The 22,299-nt window shown below is 40.0% G+C and overlaps 1 protein-coding gene across 1 annotated transcript in view; it reads left to right on the top strand.

Moving 5' to 3' along the window:
• Vrk2 (VRK serine/threonine kinase 2) overlaps positions 1–22,299 on the top strand; it is a 117,361-nt gene that overhangs the window by 1,842 nt on the left and 93,220 nt on the right. Inside the window, exon 2 of the mRNA XM_021177191.2 lies at positions 192–332. Coding sequence (XP_021032850.1) covers positions 197–332 — 136 coding nt within the window. The 5' untranslated portion in view covers positions 192–196. The remainder of the gene's footprint in view (positions 1–191; positions 333–22,299) is intronic.

The raw sequence follows: 22,299 nt of genomic DNA, 5'->3' as shown, positions 1-22,299 counted from the left end.
ATATATATATATATATACATGCCAGTATCTCTTAGGTTTCAAAGTATCTGAATTTCTAACTTGAATATTGTGGATGGCTTATCCAGTTGGAATTGACTTCAGGATCCTAATCTTAATTCTGGGAAAGACATTGGGAGAAATGAGTTTCAATGCTAGAGTTTTAACTATTTATCTCATCCCTCTGCCAATAGATGTGATGGCACCAAGAAGAAAAGAGAAATACAAGCTTCCGGTTCCACTTCCAGAAGGCAAAATTCTGGATGATATGGAAGGAAACCGGTGGGCACTGGGCAAGATGATCGGCTCTGGAGGGTTTGGACTGATATACTTAGGTAAAGTATGACTAAGTTGCCAAGTCTAATTACATCTGTGATCTTTGTAACTATGGTAACAATGGTATTTTAAGAGCTAACTGAAATAACAGAATTCATAGATTCTTTTTTTAAAAAAAGTAATTTGAAGATAGTTAATGTTTAGTACATTAACTAAACATTAGGTTCAAGCCATAACTGACATAACATGTTCCCTGTTTGTCTTCTTTTTCCCCAGTAAGTTTTAGAAGTCTTTTCAGAGCTTAATTGCACAATCTGCCAGACAGAATTCAAATTTTCTTTTTGAGAACTTGTTTTCCTGAAACCACTTATTTTTATATGTTATAAACAACAGCTGTATAAATATAAATATTTTGTGATCCTTTTTAAAAAATATTTGCTATATTATGTGTATGATATATGTTGGACATGTCACAGGGCACCTGTGGTGGTCAGGGGACAATCCTTCCACCTTTATGTGGTTTCTAGGATGCCAACTCAGGTAGGTGGGCATACTTCTGGAGAAAGCACCTTTACCTGCTGTGCTGTAGCTCTGTTCTCTACGTTTTGACTCCTAATGATTATCATCTAGGCAATGCTAGGGTTCTACATAGACTTAAGGTTAATGACTGAAAGCATCTTTTATGTGGTATGAACAAACTTCTCTCGTGTGACTGCAGTTTACTGGTTATGCTCTCCCTGGGAAAATGACACAGTGGATGCTCAGATTACCCTCTGTGCTTTATGATAGGTAGGGGACCTTGCTTGGGTGTACTTCTACACTACATCTAAAAATTTAGAAATTATGCTGAATTTAAAGAGACCATTTAGGAATATCTTAATGCTGTGGTGGGATGGGGAAAATGACTAGGTTTGATGAATAAAATATTGGTGATTAGAAAAGAGTCAACTGGGTTTGGAGTATATACTTCATGAAAGCTCTTGGGTAACATGATTCAGGTATAAGTTGGAGATTAAGAATTACCTTTATATACATGTTTTATAAGGCTGTGTGTGCACATACACACTACTTGTTTGGCTCCGGTTGTAAACGATGACTCTCCATGTGTCAGAGTGATGGACATGTCTTTTCAAGTGCAGAACATTCTGTTAGTCACATGGCTTTTGATTTTTGTTTTCTGATTGTTATTGCCCAAATAAAATCTGTTTTACAGTGCGTTTTTCAGCATGTTGGTGACATCCCCTCCCACCATCTGAATTTTAGAAACTATCTTGGAAAGGTGTATATGAGCAAGTGTTCTTCATTGGGTAAGAACTCTCAGAAACACTTCTTTTCAGAGATTAGTTAGTTTTCACTGATTCTTTTGACCAATAAGCAGTTCCTTGAGAAGTCCCCTGGTTCTGGCATTTTATCATAGTTCTCTTCACTTCCTGCATATATATCACAAAGCACTTAAATTCAAGGTTTTTTTATATTTTATTTTAAATAATCATGTCCGGTGATTCTTTTCAGACATTCTTCCCAGACACACTGCTTTGGCAGACACTTTATCAGCGTTTGTGGCCTAAGGCTGAGAAGAAACTAGCTGCTCTGGCTGGCTCATTGTGCATGTACAACTGTCTCTAGCTTTGAGATCAATAGCCCAGGCCTGGTGGTAATCAGCAACGTGAAGCAAAGGGGAAGGGGCAGAGAAATCCATGTTTACTCTTGACTTGGAGGGATAATGTGCCTGTAGCATTCATATCAATAGTCCCTCTTAGGGATGAGAAAAGTCTGAATACAAGAACAAAGTCTGTGCTCTCTCTTTGTATATGAAAGTGGGAGGGAAGGGGACTGATTAGGGAGTGGGAAAGTTGCTGTCATTTTAGTACCAAATGAGCAAAAAAGTTTCTAAAACTCCAGGGAAAGAAAACAAAAGGTTTGAATTCCCTTTAATGCTTCATGTATCATGGAAGCCACTCACCCAAGGGAGACATGTATAATAGGAGCAAAAATTTCCAGAGCTGGGGAAATGTGGGTTGAATCCTGACTGGCCACTAAGTCACTGACAGATCAAGAGGCCACCACCTTACTAAGCCTCTGGAATTTTTGTTCCTAGTCTATGTAATTGTAAGAATAATTGCGAGGATTGAATGAGATGGTTTTGAAGAGTTTGGAACCTAGTAAGTACTTGATAAGTAGAACTTATTTAAAATTTTACATTCTAAATATCTGGTTCTATGGTGCACTAGGGAGAGGCTTTCATTAGAGGGGTTTCCTGTCTCCTCTGCCTTGAATTGTGGTGGATTTAACTCCTAGTGTAAAACTAAGAACTTAGAGACGGTTCATAGGTGCCTGTGTGTTTTATTTGCCACTCTCTACCTGTTCCCTTTCATGGTTTTTAGAGTGGCACAGGGCATCGTGAACATTTCTATTTAGACTACTACTTATTTGCTTCAAATATGAAAGGGATTGAGACCCAAAAATTAAAGAAAATGCAGAAAAGGAAGATGTGGGATAAATGTCCATTACATTCCTTTAAAATGTCTTGTTGTTGGAGGGCCTGAGGCTGAGACGGTGGGCTGTCACCGAGGAGTCCTTTTAGACACAGAGGCCGTGTAAGGTACTCTTATGTCATCCTCTAAAACAGTGGTACAGTTCATCATGTTGTGGTAACACTCAACTATAAAATTAAGTTCTTTGCTGTGTCATAACTCTAATTTTGCTACTGTTATGAGACCGTAAGAAGCACTTTTCTGGTGGTCTTAGGTGACACCTGTGAAGGATTTGTGTCCTTCTACAAAGGGGTCTTAGCCCACAGGTTGAGGGTCACTTCTCTAAAAGAATGCACCTGTGCTTTATTGACATATTGACAATAAATTCTGATATCATGCCTTTCATAGCTAAAGTTGATTTAATTTTAAGGACCGTCATCCATGGGTAAGCGGTTGGCCTTAGCAGAGTGCATTTTGAAGCTTTTCCTTATTGCTTTTACATTAGCCCAAGTTGGCACTTCAGAAACAGAAAAGATGCTTTTGGGGGGTGAATTTTGGAAGTTACCAAATTTAACTTATTTACTAGTGAGGAATGATCTCTACTTATAAAGGTATAGAAGACTGTGTTGTTTTGTTTATTATTTATTTCGTTGTAATTTATTTATTTATTTATTTATTTAAGGTATGCACAGTAACATTCAGGAGAGTCCAGTCATGACTCTAGTAGCAATTTTAAATGTTATTTTTGCTATTTTTTTTTAAATAGAAGGCAGTTAGTCTTGTGAAAATGACAATAATAGAAAAGAAGGATTATTTAAGGGAGTACAATAGTGGTGCATATTATTTATACAATAATCTCGTTCCCAGTGAAAGCACTGGTAAGACATGGAAATTTGAAAAAGTTTGCCTGGTTTTATTTATTTATTAGATATGTATGAGATATAGATAAGTAAAAATCTCTAGAAGATATTAATTTTTCAAGTAACTTCTATAGAATGTTTGCCTTGAATTTATAGCAGACAGTGCTGTTCATTTCCCAAGTTTGTGTTCTGTTTATAAAAAAAGAAGGGGAGGAATTCTTACAAGGCTTAGTTAGCCCTCATTTTTATTTTACTTTTAAAAAAATATACCTGACCTTAAAACAACCCATTTTATGTGCACGTCTTCATTTTCAAGAGTTTTAACTATCATAGGGCAGTTCATAAATTTACTGTTTGTGCCCCACATTTATGTATTTTGTCCCTTCTGCTGCACTGTAGCTGCCTTACTGTTCTTAGCACTGGTCAAGATATTCTCCCCCCACCCACCCCCCGTTTCTCTCAATTTGAAACTCACTGCTGTGGGGAAGTTTCTTCTTTATGAAATGAACTCACCTCTATTGCCACACAATAAAAAGAATTCTCTGTGTTCGGGAGCTTCTGGCTTCCTTATGAAATATGGATGGACTTTGCTTCTGAAGTGTTTTAGGTTCTGCTTCTGTGGAGAAAGGAGGGGAAGAATAAATAGTATGAGGTACATTCTTTCCTTTAAGACCCAGGGGTATCCATGTATATCAAACAAATCAGAAAAAAAAAATATCTGAGAAACTTTAAAACTTGGAATAAGGCTTCACTAGAAACTAACTACTAGGATCAGGACACTTCCCACATTTAATGATACAAAGGTGTTTGTGAAGTTTATACTGCTTCCATGCTTGGATTTATAATTATGCTTCTGAGGGTTTGCCTCTTACATCTCTGTCACAAGCACTGTGTTTTTCCTGAACACTGTATAGTTACGCTGTGTCAAAAACCACTTTAGCAGAAGAGATGGATGACTCAGCAATTGTTTCAAGACAGTTGTGAGAGATGTGTACTGTTTATTTCGTTAGACAGCCAGGTAGGCCAAGCTTTTCCTTAGCATCACCAATCCAGGGAAATGATGTTGTAGAAAGACATCCGTTGAAGGCCAGAAGCATCTACAGATGCAGTGTGATCCCAGGCAGTGAAGCATGTGGCCCTTCATTGGCATTAGACGATAACAGGAGGATCTCCTGGCAGAAGAACTGACTTTCAGTGCGTTCTGCATGCTGCCCCTCCAAACCCATCTTTGATTGGCACCTATGCACTATTGAAACTGGCATCACACCTTCTGAATGGGCACTGTGCCAGACTAGCAGATGGGTATGGGCAAAGGCATGCCAGAAACCCAGTATGTGAATCAAGTTTAAGTATCAGGGGCCCAAACTCCCATCCAGGGATCTAAAAACTGCAGTCTGTTAAGAGCTTTTTGTGCTTAAGGTTAAAGGACATGCCATTTCTACTCTAGCTTAGAGGTTGATTAATTTTGAAAGTCAAACAGGAACTCCTGTGGTGGTGTCAGGCAAAATTCTGTCTTTGGTGAATGAGAATTGCTAGTTCATGTGGGGAAGAGAAAGTATTGTAATGAAGTTTCCGGGGAGAGTGACTCCCCTGCAAGTCCCTCCAGCACTTAAGCAGCATGCGCTCAGTAAAGATGAATATTTCTCTTCTCCAGCGGAGCCAGGTGCAATCAAAGCCACATCTTCAACCTGCTCTAGTAAAGAACCCTAAATTTAGAAAGGGCAGGCGAAGTTTAGAAGAACTCCATGGTGTAGCTGTTCCAGCTCGAGCTGATGGTGCTTCGCAGGAGTGTACAGAGGAAGGGGTGAAGGGGTAACTCCAAATCGAAACCTTCAGAGTCTTCCAGCCTGAAATGGGAAAATCTTTAACAAGCCAAAAGAAGAGTTGAGTCCTTTCCCCTCAGTGGAGAAATCTTTCTGAATTTTTTCTTTTTATCAATAACAACTTAGGTTACAGAAATGTTAGGACCAACTTAATACATAAGTAACTAAACTTCCTATTCTTACTTTCACTTCCTTACATGTCTATCATGTATATAAACTTTGCTTCTTGAATAATGGATTTTGCATAAAATTGAGTTCTAAACGTCATATTCCTTATGATTGTCTCACACCCACTACAGAACTGCCCCCAAACCAGGAAGAGAGGGCCCTGTGCTTGTGATCATTTTAATCCTCTCTCCTAAGTACTCTTAAATTTATAGGCATGCCTGTAAGGCCAGCTGTGGCCGTGAGCAGCTTTGCTAATCACATTATAACCCTTGCTTTTGTTTTTCCACTGCGTAAACTTTATCTATGGAACAGATTCCACGAGACCGTTGTGAATACTTCAACGTATTCAAAACATATAACTGACACAAATTAAACTCCTAAAACTAAAGCTGGTGCAGTGTAACTGCCAAGTGAAGCTGGCACGTCCCTCTGTCAGACTGCAGGAGAGTGTGCCATACAGTCCTCGGAAAACACAATTCATGCAGAAGCTCTCTTGTCACTCGCTCTGATATTAAAACCAGAGAAAGTGACATTAATTAAAGAAATGGCACGAGCCAACAAAAGCAATGAAATTCTGTGCTTTGGCTTTGTGCAGACCTTAATCCAACGTGCTCTGCTCAGGTACTGTGACCAATTCTGAAGGGTGAGGGTTACACCTTTTAACTCTTCCTCTCCCCATTAGAAATGTGCTTGAGCAGCATTGGGCTGCTCTGTCATAACCCAGTCATTGCTGGGCTTCCTGGAGCACTGGCATGCTGGTGACTTGTAGTTCACCAATGTATTTGGTAACCATGTGACATGTGCAGTACAATGAGAGGAAGAGGAAATTGGGTCTCACAGAAAAGGCCCCCAAGAGCTAGCTAGCAGAGGACCTAGTCTTGCAGGGTTAGAACCAAGAAGGCCAGTTGCTGGGACCAGTTGATTGGAAACCTTAGTGAAGTGAAGACAAGCAGGAGAGAACCAAGACTTGCCATTTGTGGCCATACAATGGGAACAAAGTGATTGTGTCAGTAATGATTCACATACCAACGTTTTGGATTTTCATGTGTGCGACCAGCCATTTCCACCCTACACCACATTGTGCTGTCCTAATTGGCACTCCCAGGGTGCAGAGATATGGCCTTGCAGGTCACAGTTATTAACAAAGGTTTTTAAAAAATAATTTATTTTATGTACAATAGTGTTCTCCCTGCGTGTATGTCTGGGTGAGTGTATTAGGTCCCCTGGAACTGGAGTTACAGACAGTTGTGAACAGCTATGTTGGTGCTGGGAATAAAACCCTGGTCCTTTGGAAGAAAATCCAGTGATTTTAACTTCTGAACCATCTCTCCAGTACCCTAATAGATGATGTTTTTATGGAAAAAAAATAGAAAACTTTTAGAAAAAAGGTACTACATTTTGTGGGATTTCTTTTCTTTGTTTTTAGTACAATGTGTGGTCTATGTGTAAGACACTGTAATTTCATATTCACAGACAGTATTTTGTATATTTTTAGGGAGTTTGGGGTAAGAGTAGCATACGTTTATTTTTCCAAATGTACTTTTAAAATATTATATAACATGTACTTAAGTATGTATTATAGGACTTATTGGGAAATGTCTCCTCTGTTAACGCATAATATAAAAAGTGGCCACTGTATTAAATCTAACCACTTCCATGTTTATAATAAAATAGTTCACTCTCTCTCTGTCCATCCACTCTGTCTCTCTCCTGTCTCTTCTCCAGGTGTCCCCAGCCGGCCTCTTCCTCTTCCTCTTCCTCTTCCTCTCTCCTCCCTTTCTATCATTCTATGCCCTCCTTTCTCTGCCTCTACTTTCTTCTCCAGGTCCGCTTCCTGCCAAATAAACATCCTTTTATACTAAACAACAACAACAATCAAATGAACAAACAAAATGACCTGGATAATATTTAATTGAAGTAGATTTAATAAGCCAGTTCTTACTATTTTAGGGGAAAGTATGGTGTTTTCTGTTGGGTCAACTCTCTACTATGCATGGGATGTGTAAGCTCCAGTAACTTTAACAGAAAATAAACTATTCTTCCCACTCCCTCCTCCTTCTGTCAGGTGCTGGGGATCCAGCATGCCTTTCACCTGCTACACCAGCACTCTACCACTGAGCTACATGCCTAGCTCAGGAATTCTTTTAACCCAAGTCTGTGAAGTATGTGATTGAGGGATTTGTGCACAGTCAGAAGCTTATGTTACAGTCTCCAAGCATAGGTACTTTGTATTTGAGAATCAGAATTTTCTAACTGTATAATTAGTCACGAGGTTTAATGTACATTTTTTTCATCTCAAGCTGACAATGGCTTCAAAGAGACAGCAGTGCCCTAGGGGAGCAAGAAAAGAAGGCCAAAGTTGACACACACAGAGGCAAAACAGTGGAGGAAAACCAACACGAGTTGTGAAGTCAGGCATTGGAAATATGTCAGTGTTCAGGAGACTGTCTTTAATTTGCAATCCAAGTGAAATAGAGTATTTAAATACGAGAGGCAGTATTATTGAGCCCAGCATGCCTGCTACCACTTGTTTGACTAGCTCAGAATAGAACACTGAGAGGCAAGGGCTCAAAGTTAAATGAACATTTATACATTTTAAAATCAAATGAAAGATTCAGAGTATATTCATGAATTAATTTTTTTTCCAGAATCCTAAATTTAATCAGCTGGAATTACTTTTAAAGTGCCATTCTATTTAACTTTGGGGAATGATGAATTTGCCTTTTAGTAGGAATGCTGTATTTTATCATGAAGATGAAACAAACTGTCTTTTGTTAATTATTCCCCAGAGACACTGGCCATTTTTCTCTCCTATGCTAAGTGTGGAGTAAAGGCAGTGCCTGCAAATTCATTTCAAACAAGACCAGTCAGAAGCTTCAACATGTGTGAGAGGCACTAGAAGAATGTAGCTTCCATTTCAAGCACTCTGGGTGCCCTCTAATGAGACTTTGGAGAGGAGCGCTACCACAGCCTTACTAAGGGACCCTGAACACAGAGGAGAATCATGGAAAAGAATGAAAGAGAAGAATGAGTGTGTCCCATGTGTCTGATAACTAAAAGATCAGCTTTTGCAATGTTGGGAAATCACCATAAACGACTAGAATCCTTTTCTTGGTGTGTGCCAAGTGCTGGGGTGAGGGGTTTATGTGCATTATTTCATTTCATCTTCTTGGAACTTGGTGAGGAGGATTTTGAGCCCTAAGAGGTAGTGCTATGCCTCCAGGCCCCATTTTAAAATACTCTCGCTGTTTACTTTTGAGCACAGGCTTTTTTGCTCTATGGATTGGTTTCCCTTGTAGAAGAACACTTTGAGTTTATAGCTAGCCAGAGAAAATATGGCAAGTGATGTGAGTAAGACAAGCTAATTTCTAACACGACAGCTAAATATACCATTGATAGTATTGGCAATTAAGTGGAGAAATCTGTTAGTGGGGATGTCTACAGTGATGCCATTTTCATTAGATTGACAACCCAAGGCACAGAGCACTGGTGCTAGGCTTTTGTTATTAAGATCACCAAGTCTGTGAAAGAACATCTGATATTTACAGGAAACCCAATGCTGGGACAGAAAAAAAAAACAATTAAAATGTGCTGTAGCTTAGGTCATACAATATTTTAATGCAAAAATAGTGAGATTAGTCAAACAGTTGTACTCCGATCGGATAGGAAAGACTTGCTAGATTTTCAGGCTTTTCGAAACTGAATAAATTTGTCTGACTTAAAGGGATGTGTTAAGTCTTCATAAAATGCAGGGCAAGGACAATGAAAGAAGGGAGGCCTCTTTAATTATGACACATATTATAATATCAGTTAAGAAACATACTGGAGGAGAGAGAACTTTACAGATAGTGAATTATTCTTAACTGCTTTTTTCTTAGAGGGTAATTTAAAGATGTACAGTTTAGAAAACTAGGTCTTTTAAAAGGTAAAGCACAAAAATACATGGGTAGATGGACTCTTGTTAAAGAATTTTCTTCTTTTTTTTTTTTTTTTTCGAGACAGGGTTTCTCTGTGTAGCTCTGGCTGTCCTGGAACTCACTTTGTAGACCAGGCTAGCCTTGAACTCAGAAATCCACCTGCCTCTGCCTCCCGAGTGCTGGGATTAAAGGCGTGCGCCACCACGCCCGGCTAAAGAATTTTCTTCTTGCTAAAGAATTTATTTCAGATAAAAATATTTTACCTACAATAGCATCTAGACTTTGAAAACAAAATTTGTTCTTTTGAGTTATATGTCCTTTGAGGCTGACAGTGCAGACACTATCATGAGAAAAATGAAGACAGTTCATATAGAGGTGAGTAGGTATTCAGTGGAGGACTTGTGGATTACAATGATAGTTGTTATCCCTTTTTATTTGACATGTACACAAAATAATAAAAAGAAATTGCAAAAATAAAAAGCTATTACGTTAAATTAAAATTAACATTTTTAGCAAACCTGATGGTAAAGCCCTGAGACCCCAATACTTGATGATGGCTGTGAGATAGCTTTCCAAGATCACAAATTCAAGGCCTGCCTTAGCTATATAGTAAGTTGAACTTTCTCTCAGAAGGGAGGGAGAGAGAGGGAGAGGGAGAGGGAGAGGGAGAGGGAGAGGGAGAGAGAGAAAAGAAAAAAGAGAAGTGGGTTAGTCATTTCAATTTTTGTATGTAAGGGAACGTATCCATTTTACTTGACAGTCTCTAGAGAGCATGTAATATCTCAGATCTCCAATGTCAGATGTGAGGAAACTGAAGATGGTTATGATGATAGAAACCTTCTATCTTTACAAAATACTGGGAAGTAGATAGGAAAAAAATCACACCCAGTAAACTTTGGAAAGAAATCAAATCACAGAAACATAATGAATGGAAAGATGCTCTGTGATTGAGGAGGAAGGAAAGAAATTATATGAGCTCCTATAATCGGAAGAACCTCCATCCCAGAAGAACTGATACCCTTTGATCTGATCTCAGTATTCTGAAATTATTTAATTTAATATAAATTGTACGCACCATGAAATATCTCAAAAAGATGAGATTGGCCGGGTGGTGGTGGTGCACACCTTTAATCCCAGCACTTGGGAGGCAGAGGCAGGAGGATTTTTGAGTTCGAAGCCAGCCTGGTCTACAGAGTGAGTTCCAGGACAGCCAGGGCTACACAGAGAAACAAACAAACAAACAAACAAACAAACAAAAAGTAAAGCAAACCTAAGTCAAAAGGAATTGGTGTAAGGAAATGATCAGGAATTAGTTTCAAGAATATTATCAGTATATCTAGCAGATCTTAGAAGATAAGTGTCAAGTGCAAAACTTAGATCCTCCATTGTTTGAAATGTGAATTGAGTGTATTATAAAGTGACTTTAAAACATGGGGATGGATCGATGATTGCTAGTACGTTCTTAACATACAGATTTCATATAAGAAGTGAGAACTCATTTCAGACCCAGAAAATAGATAGACTGTGATAGTTAAGAGAAATAAGACTGTATTTCCAATATCAAAGTTTATGATTCCAAATATAACAAAGTTTCTTTCTCTTAGGAGACAGAGGAGACAGAAATGCACACTTGAGATAACCTGACTTCATTTTGTAGCAGATTGTCATTAAGATACAATACAAGCACATGACTGAGATATCAAAAGGATAAGTGAATTAAAATATGTGAGTTGAGTGTGGTGCTCACACCTGTAATCACGCTGGAGGCTTAGTTGGGAGGAATACCAAAAGCTGGAGAGTACGCTGTGCTGCTGATTGAGACTTTGTCTTAAAAAAAAATCCATCCATGCATCCATCCATCCATCCACCCATCCATCCGTCCATGCACGCATCTATCCATCTATCCATCTATCTACCTATCGTTGGATACAAACTGAGTAGAATATATACATATACATATGCACATGCACACACACACACACACACACACACACACACATCAGTAGTTGGAGGAAAGGAGAAAAGGAGGCCATGCATTTGAGAGATTTTTCTTATATATATGTGAAGATTAAAAAAACATTTTTTTCTGTGATTTTTCATCCAGTAATTCAAGTTTCTAGGAATGTATTAGAGTTCTCTAGAGAAACAGAACTGAAAGGATGAATATATATGTCATTTATTAAAATGCCTTACTGGTTGGTCCTGCTAGTTCCTCAGCAATGACTGTCTGCCATGGAAAGTCCCAAGAATCCAGTAGTTGTGCAGTACACAAGGCTTTTATCTCTGCTGGTCTTTAGTAAATGCTAGACTCTCAAAGGGCTAGACTCTAATGCCACTGAAGGAATGGACTTGCCCATCAAAGTGAGGGCAAGCAGATAAAGAGCAAAAGTTTTCTTCTTTATGTTCTTTCTATAGGCTGCCATCAGAAGGTGTGGCCAAGATTAGAGGTGTGTCTTCCTGCTTCAAATAATTCAATTAAACCTCCTTCCCAAGTGTATGCAGCTGCTTGGTTCTAATAGATGTAGTCACATTGACTGCAAAGGGTAGCCATCACAAGCAGTGAGTGAATACACCTAAGCAGCTTAGTGGAGGAAAGGGAAATGGTGCCACTGGTAGAATTTTCAATGACCAGAATGGTATCAGTTTATTTTTATCCTAAACGAATAAAATAAAATGTAGCTGATACCAATAAGAAACTGTAACTATCCCTAGAAATATTATAATAAACTGGCAAAACATCTTCACATGGGTCACCTTTGAACCTAGCTGTATAGGAAGAGAGGGGAGGGCCTCTAGTGCACCTTCCCCCATTCACCAACCAAGCATTCCTGCTCTATTCATTTTGTATATCAGTCTTCCAAGAAGAATTCTATTACTAACAAACTTTGAATGCAGATAACTATGCTAAAATATTCTTATTCTGAGCAACTGATTATGTACTTTATAGGGGAAGCTTTAATTTGGAGACTTTCATGGTATTATAAAGAATGGAATTCTTGTGTGTATGAAGATCTGTTTAAAAATTTTGATGTGCAGTTGCTTAACACCCAAAAATCCAGGGTCTTTTATGTGAAAGTCTCCAAACCTACTGTTGGGAGCAAGCCCCTGACTGTCCTGCTTATTCTGACCCTCTCTCTCTTCATTCCCTCCACATTCAGATTGTTCCTCTTTCAAGTCCACAGTTGTTTAAATGTCTATTGTTCTTCTTTATACATTTTTTAGCCAACTTGTACATTATGTATTTATTTTATATAATATTTTGGCCTCTATTTATTCTAATCATTTTCATTTTATATGCAGGTGCATCCATATTTTAAAATTATCATAGAGGAAAGTGAGATTTGTGTTTGTGTATTTCTTTAAATTTTAATATATCACAGTTTTAATTTAACACAATAGGATACAGAACGTACCCCTCCTCCTCCTCCTTTTCTCCTTCTCCTTTCTTCTTTCTCCTCCTTCTCCTCCTTTTTTAAAAATGATTAATTAATTTATCTTATTTATATAAGTACACTGTAGCTGTCTTCAGACACACCAAAAGAGGGTATCAGATCCCGTTAGAGATGGTTGTGAACCACCATGTGGTTGCTGGGAATTGAACTCAGGACCTCTGGAAGAGCAGTCAGTGCTCTTAACCACTGAGTCATCTCTCCAGCCCTCACTGTTTCTTTATATCTTAGGATCTTGGTTAACATTCTTGTTCTTAATTTTTTTTTTTTTAACAGATGTTGGTGGTATTGTATGTAGACTCATCACTCTCTCCCATACTTGCTTTCTCTTTTTTGTTGTCTTGACCAGTCACATTGGTTGGTGCTTGCAGCTTGAGTAGGATGGTGGGACTGAATAACTCTGATTCCCTCTGCTCCTTGGCTCCATTTCGGGGAGCAGCATCCAACCACTCGTCATGAAGTCTGCTTTTGTTTTTGTTTTCTGTTAATGCTGTTTAACAAGATGGAGACGATGCTTCCTTGAGCAGGTAGAAAGTTTTTATCAGGAATGGATGTTAGCTGCAGTAAATGAATTTTATGTAGCAATTGATAGAACCCGGTGATTTGTACTAAGTCTGATTATGGTAGATGGTAAATGATAATTTTGAATGTTGAAATTTCTTGTGTTCCTCAAATAAAGCCTCATTGATCTATATTTTATATCCATATATATTTCTGGATTTGCTTTATTTTCATTTTTGTTGTTTTTTTTTTCTTCTGTATTAAAGACAGCTGCTGATCTATAGCTTTCCCCTCTCCTCGTCCAGTCCTTCCCTCCTTTCCTTTCTGTCCCTTCCTCCTTCCTGTTCATCTCCTCCCCTCCCTCCTCCTCCTTCTGCTGCTTTCTGCTGCCTTCTTCTCCTCCTCCTCCTCCTCTTTCTTCTTCCTCTTCATTTTTTTTTTTTTTTCTGAGACAGGCTTTCTCTGTGTAGCCCTGGCTGTCCTGGAACTCACTCTGTAGACCAGGCTGGCCTCGAACTCAGAAATTTGCCTGCCTTTGCCTCCCAAGTGCTGGGATTAAAAGGGTGTGCTACCATGTCTCTTCTTCTACCCTGTCTCTCACATTTCTATTCCTTTTCCTTTACCATGTTTTCTGGTTTACATATTGGAATAGTGGTAACATACACTGCATAGAAACAAATTCTGATCTATTCCCTCCTTTCCTTTCTGGAAGTGAGTGCATGGGATTGATACTGCTTCTTTACAAATGTTTTCTTAGAATTCTTCCACATAGTCAATAGGCTCTGGCCATTTGCTTGTCACGTGACTTTTCTTACTTTTCAGTTTTTATCAATATTTTTCATCTATCTATACTGTCAAGTTTATGGAAGGCATTTATAATATTGACACGTTTATGGATTTATAATGTTGACACGTTTATGGATTTATAATATTGACACGTTATACTGTTTTTTTGTGTCTGGAGTGTTTGAACTCAGAACCTTGTGCATGCTAGGCAAGCGCTGGACCCCTAGTTGTACCTCAGCCCATCAAAACTGCACAAATTTGATATGTTGTAGTTATTTTATACATTCCATTTATATTAAGAGTCTTGTTAATACATGTTATAATTTTTTCCTCGGCAGTCAAATATATTTAAAGAAACTAGGAAAAGGGATATGTAAACCATTATGTTCTCTATCTACAATATTTTTTCTCCCTTTGTTCCTGGTAGTCCACATTTTCTTATACATTTTTCTTTTTTACACGTTGTCTTCTTTATCACTGAGCCTTCTTTTTGAAAGAGTCTTATTGATAAATATTTAGCTTAAAATTGTGTTTTTCTAGCACCTTTCTTTTCATGGTGTTTGATGAGAAATCTAGTCCTTCAATCCTGTCGTTGTTTCATAATGATAATGTGTTGTGTTGTTCTAGATCCTTTTAAAAGATTTTTATTCTTAGCTCCCAGCAGTGTGACCGTAACTGATGGAAGTTTACAATCTTCACGCTTTTCCTGGGGGGAGTCTCTGAGCTTCATGAGGCTCCAGGTTCTGTGTGTAGTTGGGATCTCGTTCCATTCAGTCTTTCTTTTCCATATTGTTTACTTCTTTAGTTCTGTGCCTCCTCATGTTCTCCTTTCCCGTTGCCCTTGGGTTCCTGGCTTTGTTCTCAAGACTGGAGACTTGTCTATTGATTTGCCATCAGGCTTAATGACTCTTCCATGTATTGTGTCTAACTGTAACAAGGCCAGCTACCTGATAATTTAGAACATAATTTGGTTCAATGTTCTCACTGTCAGAGGTGTCATTTCATCCTTCCTAGTAGGTTTTTTGTTTGTTTGTTTGTTGTTTTTTAATCTTTCCTAGGTTTCTCTAGCTTTTTATTTCATTCAAGCCTTTGCCTTTTCTTGCCTGGTCCCAGAGAACAGTTGTTCTCACATCTGTTAGATTGCTTTAATGTCTCTGTCCTTTCACCCTGGTGTCTGCTGATTGCCATTTTGTATGTGAGTGTGTTTGTTTTGTTTCTTTTTTTGATTTCCTTTGTTTTGTTCTTTCTATACTTGGTGCTTTTAGATTGCATTATGGATATTTAGAATATTTGGAGAATTTTCATATTGCTTTTTTATTTTAAACAGAGAATATGAATAGTTAGAAACATCAGGAAAGGTGCCCTGGTTGTGCTCAGCCCTCAGGTTCTGACAAGCGCACTCTAGGTTTTGGCGTGTTGTTAGTTCATTCTCATCAGTGTTACTCAAGTCTGCCCCATTGTGTCCCACCCAAGACTTAGCACTGTGCCCTCTCCTTTACTCTTCCCTGTGTGGACTGCTTAGTGTTAATTACTCAAGTGAGCAGTTTGAGAGGGAGACTGGAGTTCATAAATACTTTCCAGTCTGGCAGCCTCAAACCCTCTCCCCCATGGTCTTGTTGAAGTGTTGGTTCTCTGTGTCTTTTTCAGGTTGTTTGACTAGGAAGGTAGGCCTTTTTATCCTTCCTCATAATGCTGCTCACCTGTGTCTGGGGGATCTGGAAAAAGTAAAGTAAGCAGAAAGTGTAATTCGGTCACTCTGCTCTGGAGGACCCCAGTTGTTCAGGGTAGAACAGGAGGTTTTCCTCTGGTCACAGTTTATGTCCCTTAGGATTTCTGAGTCCCATCGGACTCTCTTGGTTGCTAGGCTGAAAGTAAACTAAGGAAAAGTTAGTTTTCCAAACTCTGAATGTTATGATACTCATTTCAATTGCCCCCTCCTCATTCAGTCTCTTAACCTGAGAAGTGTCCCTGAAGATCTTTCTGTTTGTACCGATATAGACTTCAAAATTTGAGGCAGTTTTGAGTTCAGAGCAACAGATACTAGAAATATGTGGTGGTTTGAATTTTCTTGGTGGCACCATTAGGAGATGAGGCCTTTTAGGAGTGGCTGTGGCCTTGTTGGAGGAAGTGTGTTACTGTGGGGGTGGGCTTTGAGACCCTCCTCCTAGCTGCCTAGAAGACAGTTTTGTCTTAGTTAGGGTGTTACTGCTGTGAACAGACACTATGACCAAGGCAAGTCTTTTTTAAAAACAACATTTAATTGGGGCTGGTTTACAGGTTCAGAGGTTCAGTCCATTATCATCAAAATGGGAGCATGGCAGTATCCAGGCAGGCATGGCACAGGCAGAGCTGAGAGTTCTACATCTTCATCCAAAGGCTGCTAGTGGAAGACTGACTTCCAGGCACCTAGGGTGAGAGTATTAAGCCCACACTCACATTGACACACCTACTCCAACCAGGTCACACCTATTCCAACATGGCCACACCTCCAAATGGTGCCACTCCCTGGTGCAAGAATATACAAATCATCACATTCCACTCCCTGGTCCCCATAGACTTGTTCAAACACATGAGTCTATGGGGGGCCATACTTAAACATAGCATAATGCAAAATGCATTTAGTCCAACCTTTAAAATCCTCATAGTCTATAGCAGTCTCAACAATATTAAAAGTTCAAAGTTCAAGGCCTCTTCTGAGATTCATCCAATCACTTAACTGTAATCCCCAAAGAAAGACAGGAAACCAGCTGGGCAAACTCCAAACTCTGCATGTCCATGGCTGATGTCAAAGCAGTCTTCAGATCTCCACTCCTTTTTCATCTTTGTTGACTACAACAAACTGCTTTTTCCTGGGCTGGTTCCACTCCCTGTTAGCAGCTTTCCTCACCATGTATCCCGTGTCTCTGGCATCTTTAACATCTTTGAGTCTCCAAGGCAATTTCAATGTTACAGCTTCTTGTTTCAGTGTCTGGGATTCCACTTGATCTTTTGAGCTCCTCCTAAGAGCTGGCATCACTTCTCCAGCTCTGTCCTCTGTAGTACTCTAAGCTAAGGTTGATCTACTCCACCCTGGCTTCTGTTCTTGGTGATCATCCCATGGTACTGACATCTCCAATACACTGGGATCTTCTAGTCCAACTAGGCTTCACCAATAACCTCTTATAGGCTCTCTTCATGGTGTCAAGACTCAAATCCTTTGCATGACCCCCTCAGTCCTGGGCCATCAACTACAACTGAGACTGTACTTTCACCAATGGCCTTCATGGCCTCTCACAGTGCCAAGCTTTGAAAGAAAATTAAAAAAATTGAGATCTGTGATTCATGTAATGTATGTCAAATAGCCCAAAGAGTTGTTTGTGAGCTTTGAAACCTGGGGCTGAGAAAATAGCAGAACGGGCCAGGACATGCCCAGGCAGGCCCATTGTTACATGTCTTGACTGGCCTGGTGCCTCCCTATCTCCCGCCCTTTTGACAGTCTGTTGATGTCTAAATGAACCAATCATGTGAAACCATGCCAATTCCTCCCTGCTGATGTTTAAATGAACCAATCATGTGAAACCGAGCCAATTCCTCTCTCAGCACCACCCCTTTTCTTTAAAAACCCCTAGCTTCTAAGCCTCGTGGTTGAATCCTCTGTCTCCTGCGTGAGATGTTTCGACCTGGAGCTCCACCATTAAACTACCTCGTGGGTTCTTTCAGCTTCAGCTGCTCTTCATAACCCCTTCATGCTTTCAAAACCAGTACCATTTGGGTGACTCTTACACATTACCAAGTCCAGTCGCAGTATGTGGTACTGAAAGACTCCGAGAGGAGCCCCTCGCTCAGGCCTCAGGACAATAGTGGACACCCAAGAACTCAGGATAGACCGAGCTTGTTGCAAACCACATGAGGCTTTATTCAGGGAAAGCCAGAGCTCTGGGGACGACTCATATCCCACGCAGGGGTAGAGGAGTCGACCTCGAGGGGAAAGAGGTCCCAGTTTTTATAGGCCCTCAGGGGGGAAAGGAGAAGGGGGAGAGTAGGGGATTTCCAGATCTAAACAATGTCTATTCTCAAGAAATGGGTATGGGAGGGGTACAAGGAAAGAGTCTGGTGCAGGTGTAGCAACTCAGGATTGGCCGGGCTGTGGTTGCTGGGGAGATTTTCTGACTCTTTCTCAGCAACCAATATCACAGACAACTGGCAATGGGCTTCATCAGTGGGCACACACATGGGTCAAGGAACGTCAAAACATTGGCAGACACACAGGTTCAAGGAGTGGCCAGAGCATTGTGCACCTCTATTTCTCTAAATCAGTGAAGCTAGTTCTGCTAACACTGACGTCTATCTCGCCAATTTCAGGGCTTCTGCGTCCTTTTACATCCTGCCAGGATCTTTCAGTACAATCCCTGGAACACAGCTTCTTGTGCTCCCAGAAAACACTTCCCAGAAGATTTCACCTCACTGATGCTGGTCTCTTCTTAATCATTGCTAGTTTCTTCGCTCCAGCTAACCAGCATCAATTGTCCCCGTAGTTCCTTCCATTCTTAACTCTAGAGCCAGAGCCACATGGCTGAAGCTGTCAGGTTCTGCTGCTTGAGGAACTAGAACATGACCCACTTGTACGATTACATTGTCACTGGCTTTCTATTTTCCAAATCCTTCACTGCCTAAGCTTGGCTATCCTGGATCTTGCTCTGTAGATTGACCTTGAATGCAGAGATCAGCATGCCTATCTCCTGAGATTAAAGGTGTATAGCACCAAGCCTGGATCTAAATTTAGCTCAGAAGGATCTTGCCACAAAGTCCCACTCCCTTAATCTGTTATCTCCTAGAACACAGGATTTTGCTTCATTTCACTTCCTGGTACTCCTTTAATACTCAAACCATATATTTTATATTTTTCCTTTCTAAGTTTGCTATGCTCGTTCAAACTCTCCATAAGACTTAACCAGAGAACAAAGTCTCTGCTGGGCTTTTTTGAAACTTCCTTTGTCAATGCAATTAATCTGAGTCTCCTAACCTTACCCTCAGGCAGACTTTTCAGTCAAGGGCAAAAAGTAGCCAGAATCTTCACCAGAATACCGCAAAACAGTCTTTATGCCACATCCTGAAATTCTTCTCCTTTGAAATCTCTTGGGCCACATCAACACAGTTCAAATCACTACCACCAACAAAGTCTTCCATATTCCTACTAGGATGACCCATTAAGCCCCATTTAAAGTATTCTACTGCATTCTAAATCCCAAAATCCCAAAATCCACAAATAAAAGCATGGTCAGGCCTATCACAGCAATACCCCAGGCCATGGTAACAACTTCTGTCTTAGGGTTTTACTGCTGTGAACAGACACTATGACCAAGGCAAGTCTTATAAAAAACAACATTTAATTGAGGCTGAATTACAGGTTCAGAGGTTCAGTCCATTATCATCAAAATGGGAGCATGGCAGTATCCAGGCAGGCATGGCACAGGCAGAGCTGAGAGTTCTACATCTGCATCCAAAGGCTGCTAGTAGAAGACTGACTTCCAGGCACCTAGGGTGAGAATTTTAAGCCCACACTCACATTGACACACCTACTCCAACCAGGTCACACCTATTCCAACAAGGCCACACCTCCAAATGGTACCACTCCCTGGTGCAAGAATATACAAACCATCACACTTTTCCTGACTCTTTTCTGATCAAGATGTAGAATTCTTGGCTCCTTCTCCAGCACCAGGTCTGTCTCGATGCTGCTATGCTTCCTGCCATGATTGTTAATGGAGTGAACCTCTCAACCTATACCCCATCCCCAGTTAAATGTTACTCCTTATAAGAGTTGTCTTAGTCATGGTATCTCTTCTTAGCAATTGTCTTAGGGGTTTACTGCTGTGAACAGACAGCATTACCCAGGCAAGTCTTATAAAGGATAACATTTAATTCAGGCTGGACTACAGGTTCAGAGGTTCAGTCCAGTATCATCAAGGTCGGAACATGGCAACATCCAGGCAGGCGGAACTGAGAGTTCTACATCTTCATCTAAAGGTTGCTAGCAGAATACTGGCTTCCAGGCAGCAAGGGTGAGGGTCTTAAACCTACACCCACATCCACAGTGGCACACCCATTCCTCCTAATAGTGCCACTCCCTGGGCCAAACATATACAAACCATCACAGAAATGGAACCCCTAACTAAAATAAAGGACATATTCCAAATTTCCTTGAGAAATAAATGGGATATATGCCTTTTGCATGGTTTTCCTGTGGAGACTGAACCAATGTCTATTTATCCTAGAAAGAACATCAACAATAGACCAAGCCTAGTATATTGATGGGTTTATCGGTTATAGGAAGGAGCATGTATGATTCCACTCCCTCTTAAATTTTTGATTTTCTCTTCTGTAATTATTACTGTTTTACATTCACTGCATGCACGTGCGCGTGCACACACACACAAGTACACCTGAGTTCATTACTATTGCTCACATATGTATGTGAGCTGGCTGCTTGTGATTGGATGACTTCATCCCTGGAAAGCTGATCCTTCAGCATCCATTGGCTGTAGCTCTTTATCTTGGTTGGTGCCTTATGAAATGTCCCACCATCCATGTTGTCATATCAACTGGTGTAGTCATTATATAGGTCTCAACCATATTGTTGAGCTTTTATGGGTGCAGATTCCCTGACATATCTAGAAGACACTGTCTCATAGTAGCCGTTCTAGCTGGTCCTTTGCCTCTTGTAGCCTTTCTATGATGTTCCTTGAACCTTAAGGGTATTTATGTGAGCCCTCTGATATGATGAGAGCAGTCTTAAGAGAGGAGACTCAATTCTACTTGATTTCTCCAATTTTATGTTTGAATTATGTGATATTTTTAGCAATCAGGTCATACCTTCAAATTCATCAAGGGCAATGGCTGTTTGCAAGGGGTGCAGTAAAGAATCCACCACTCTTGGATTAGGGAGAAGGTTGGTATTTGGATAAGAGAGGGACAATATCCAGAGGCATCTGGGAGAGTCCAGAACACAGAGAAAAAAAATCAGATTGGGTGTAGCCAGGCTTAGGGAAGCAGTGGAAGTGAAGGAAATAGCAAGCGAGAATAGCAGGAGTAGCCCTGTGGAAACTTTCCCATGATAAAGGGAGCCTCCATTCTGGAGGTGCCTGCAGGCTAACTTAGTGGTGAAGGGCCAAGAGGCTGGTGTAGGCTTTGAAATATATAACAAGTATACATGAATGGGGACTGAGGGAGCCTGGAGACCAGCATGGCTTTAATATGCAACCACAGGCATAAGTCAGTGGAGAGCCCTCTGTCCCTTCTGCCAGAGGCAGAGAATGACTTCTTTTGGCGACAGGAACCTAATCTGTTTCATAAGTTCCTAAGCAATGCTGACTTTGATCTAACCAGTAGAAACTATTGTGGGACTATAGTCTGTCCAACTTGAGCTCATTTCGGGCGCACTGCCAGAGACAAAATACTGGCAACAACCTATGTTGTTTCAAGATCTCTTAAACTTCCTTGACCAGAAATTTTCCTTGCTGGACACTGGTTTTGAATTTTAAGACCACATTGTATATTTTATTACGTCTTTTGGCAAATGTATGCTTTCCAAATAGTTTTCTCTCAAACTGTTGATTTTTTTTTAAAATTCTATTTACAGTGTCTTTTACAAAACAAAAAAAAATTAAGTTGATTTTTTAGTTTTCCTTCATTGATTATAGTTTGTTGTTGATTCTGAAATCCATTTTACCTCAGTTTTCACTGTTATCTTCTGTAAGTTTTATTATTCTTTTGTACTGCACATTTATATCTGCTGCCACCCTTTCCTTCTTTTTATATTTGCCTCTTTTATTCTTTTCTCCTACGACCATTCCACCAGCCTGGCCTCAGGATCCTCCTGCCTCATTCTGTTAATAGACCTTGAGCCAATTTTCTTTTTTTTTTTTTAATTAATTTATTTTTTTTATTAGGTAATTTCCTCAATTACATTTCCAGTGCTATCCAAAAAGTCCCCAATACACTCCCCCCCACCAGTCCCCCACCCACCCACCCCCACCCCTTGGCCCTGGCATTCCCCTGTACTGGGGCAT

Source organism: Mus caroli, chromosome 11, assembly GCF_900094665.2.
Source record: "Mus caroli chromosome 11, CAROLI_EIJ_v1.1, whole genome shotgun sequence".
NCBI lineage: Eukaryota > Metazoa > Chordata > Mammalia > Rodentia > Muridae > Mus > Mus caroli.
This window is presented reverse-complemented; position numbering and strand designations above follow the sequence as displayed.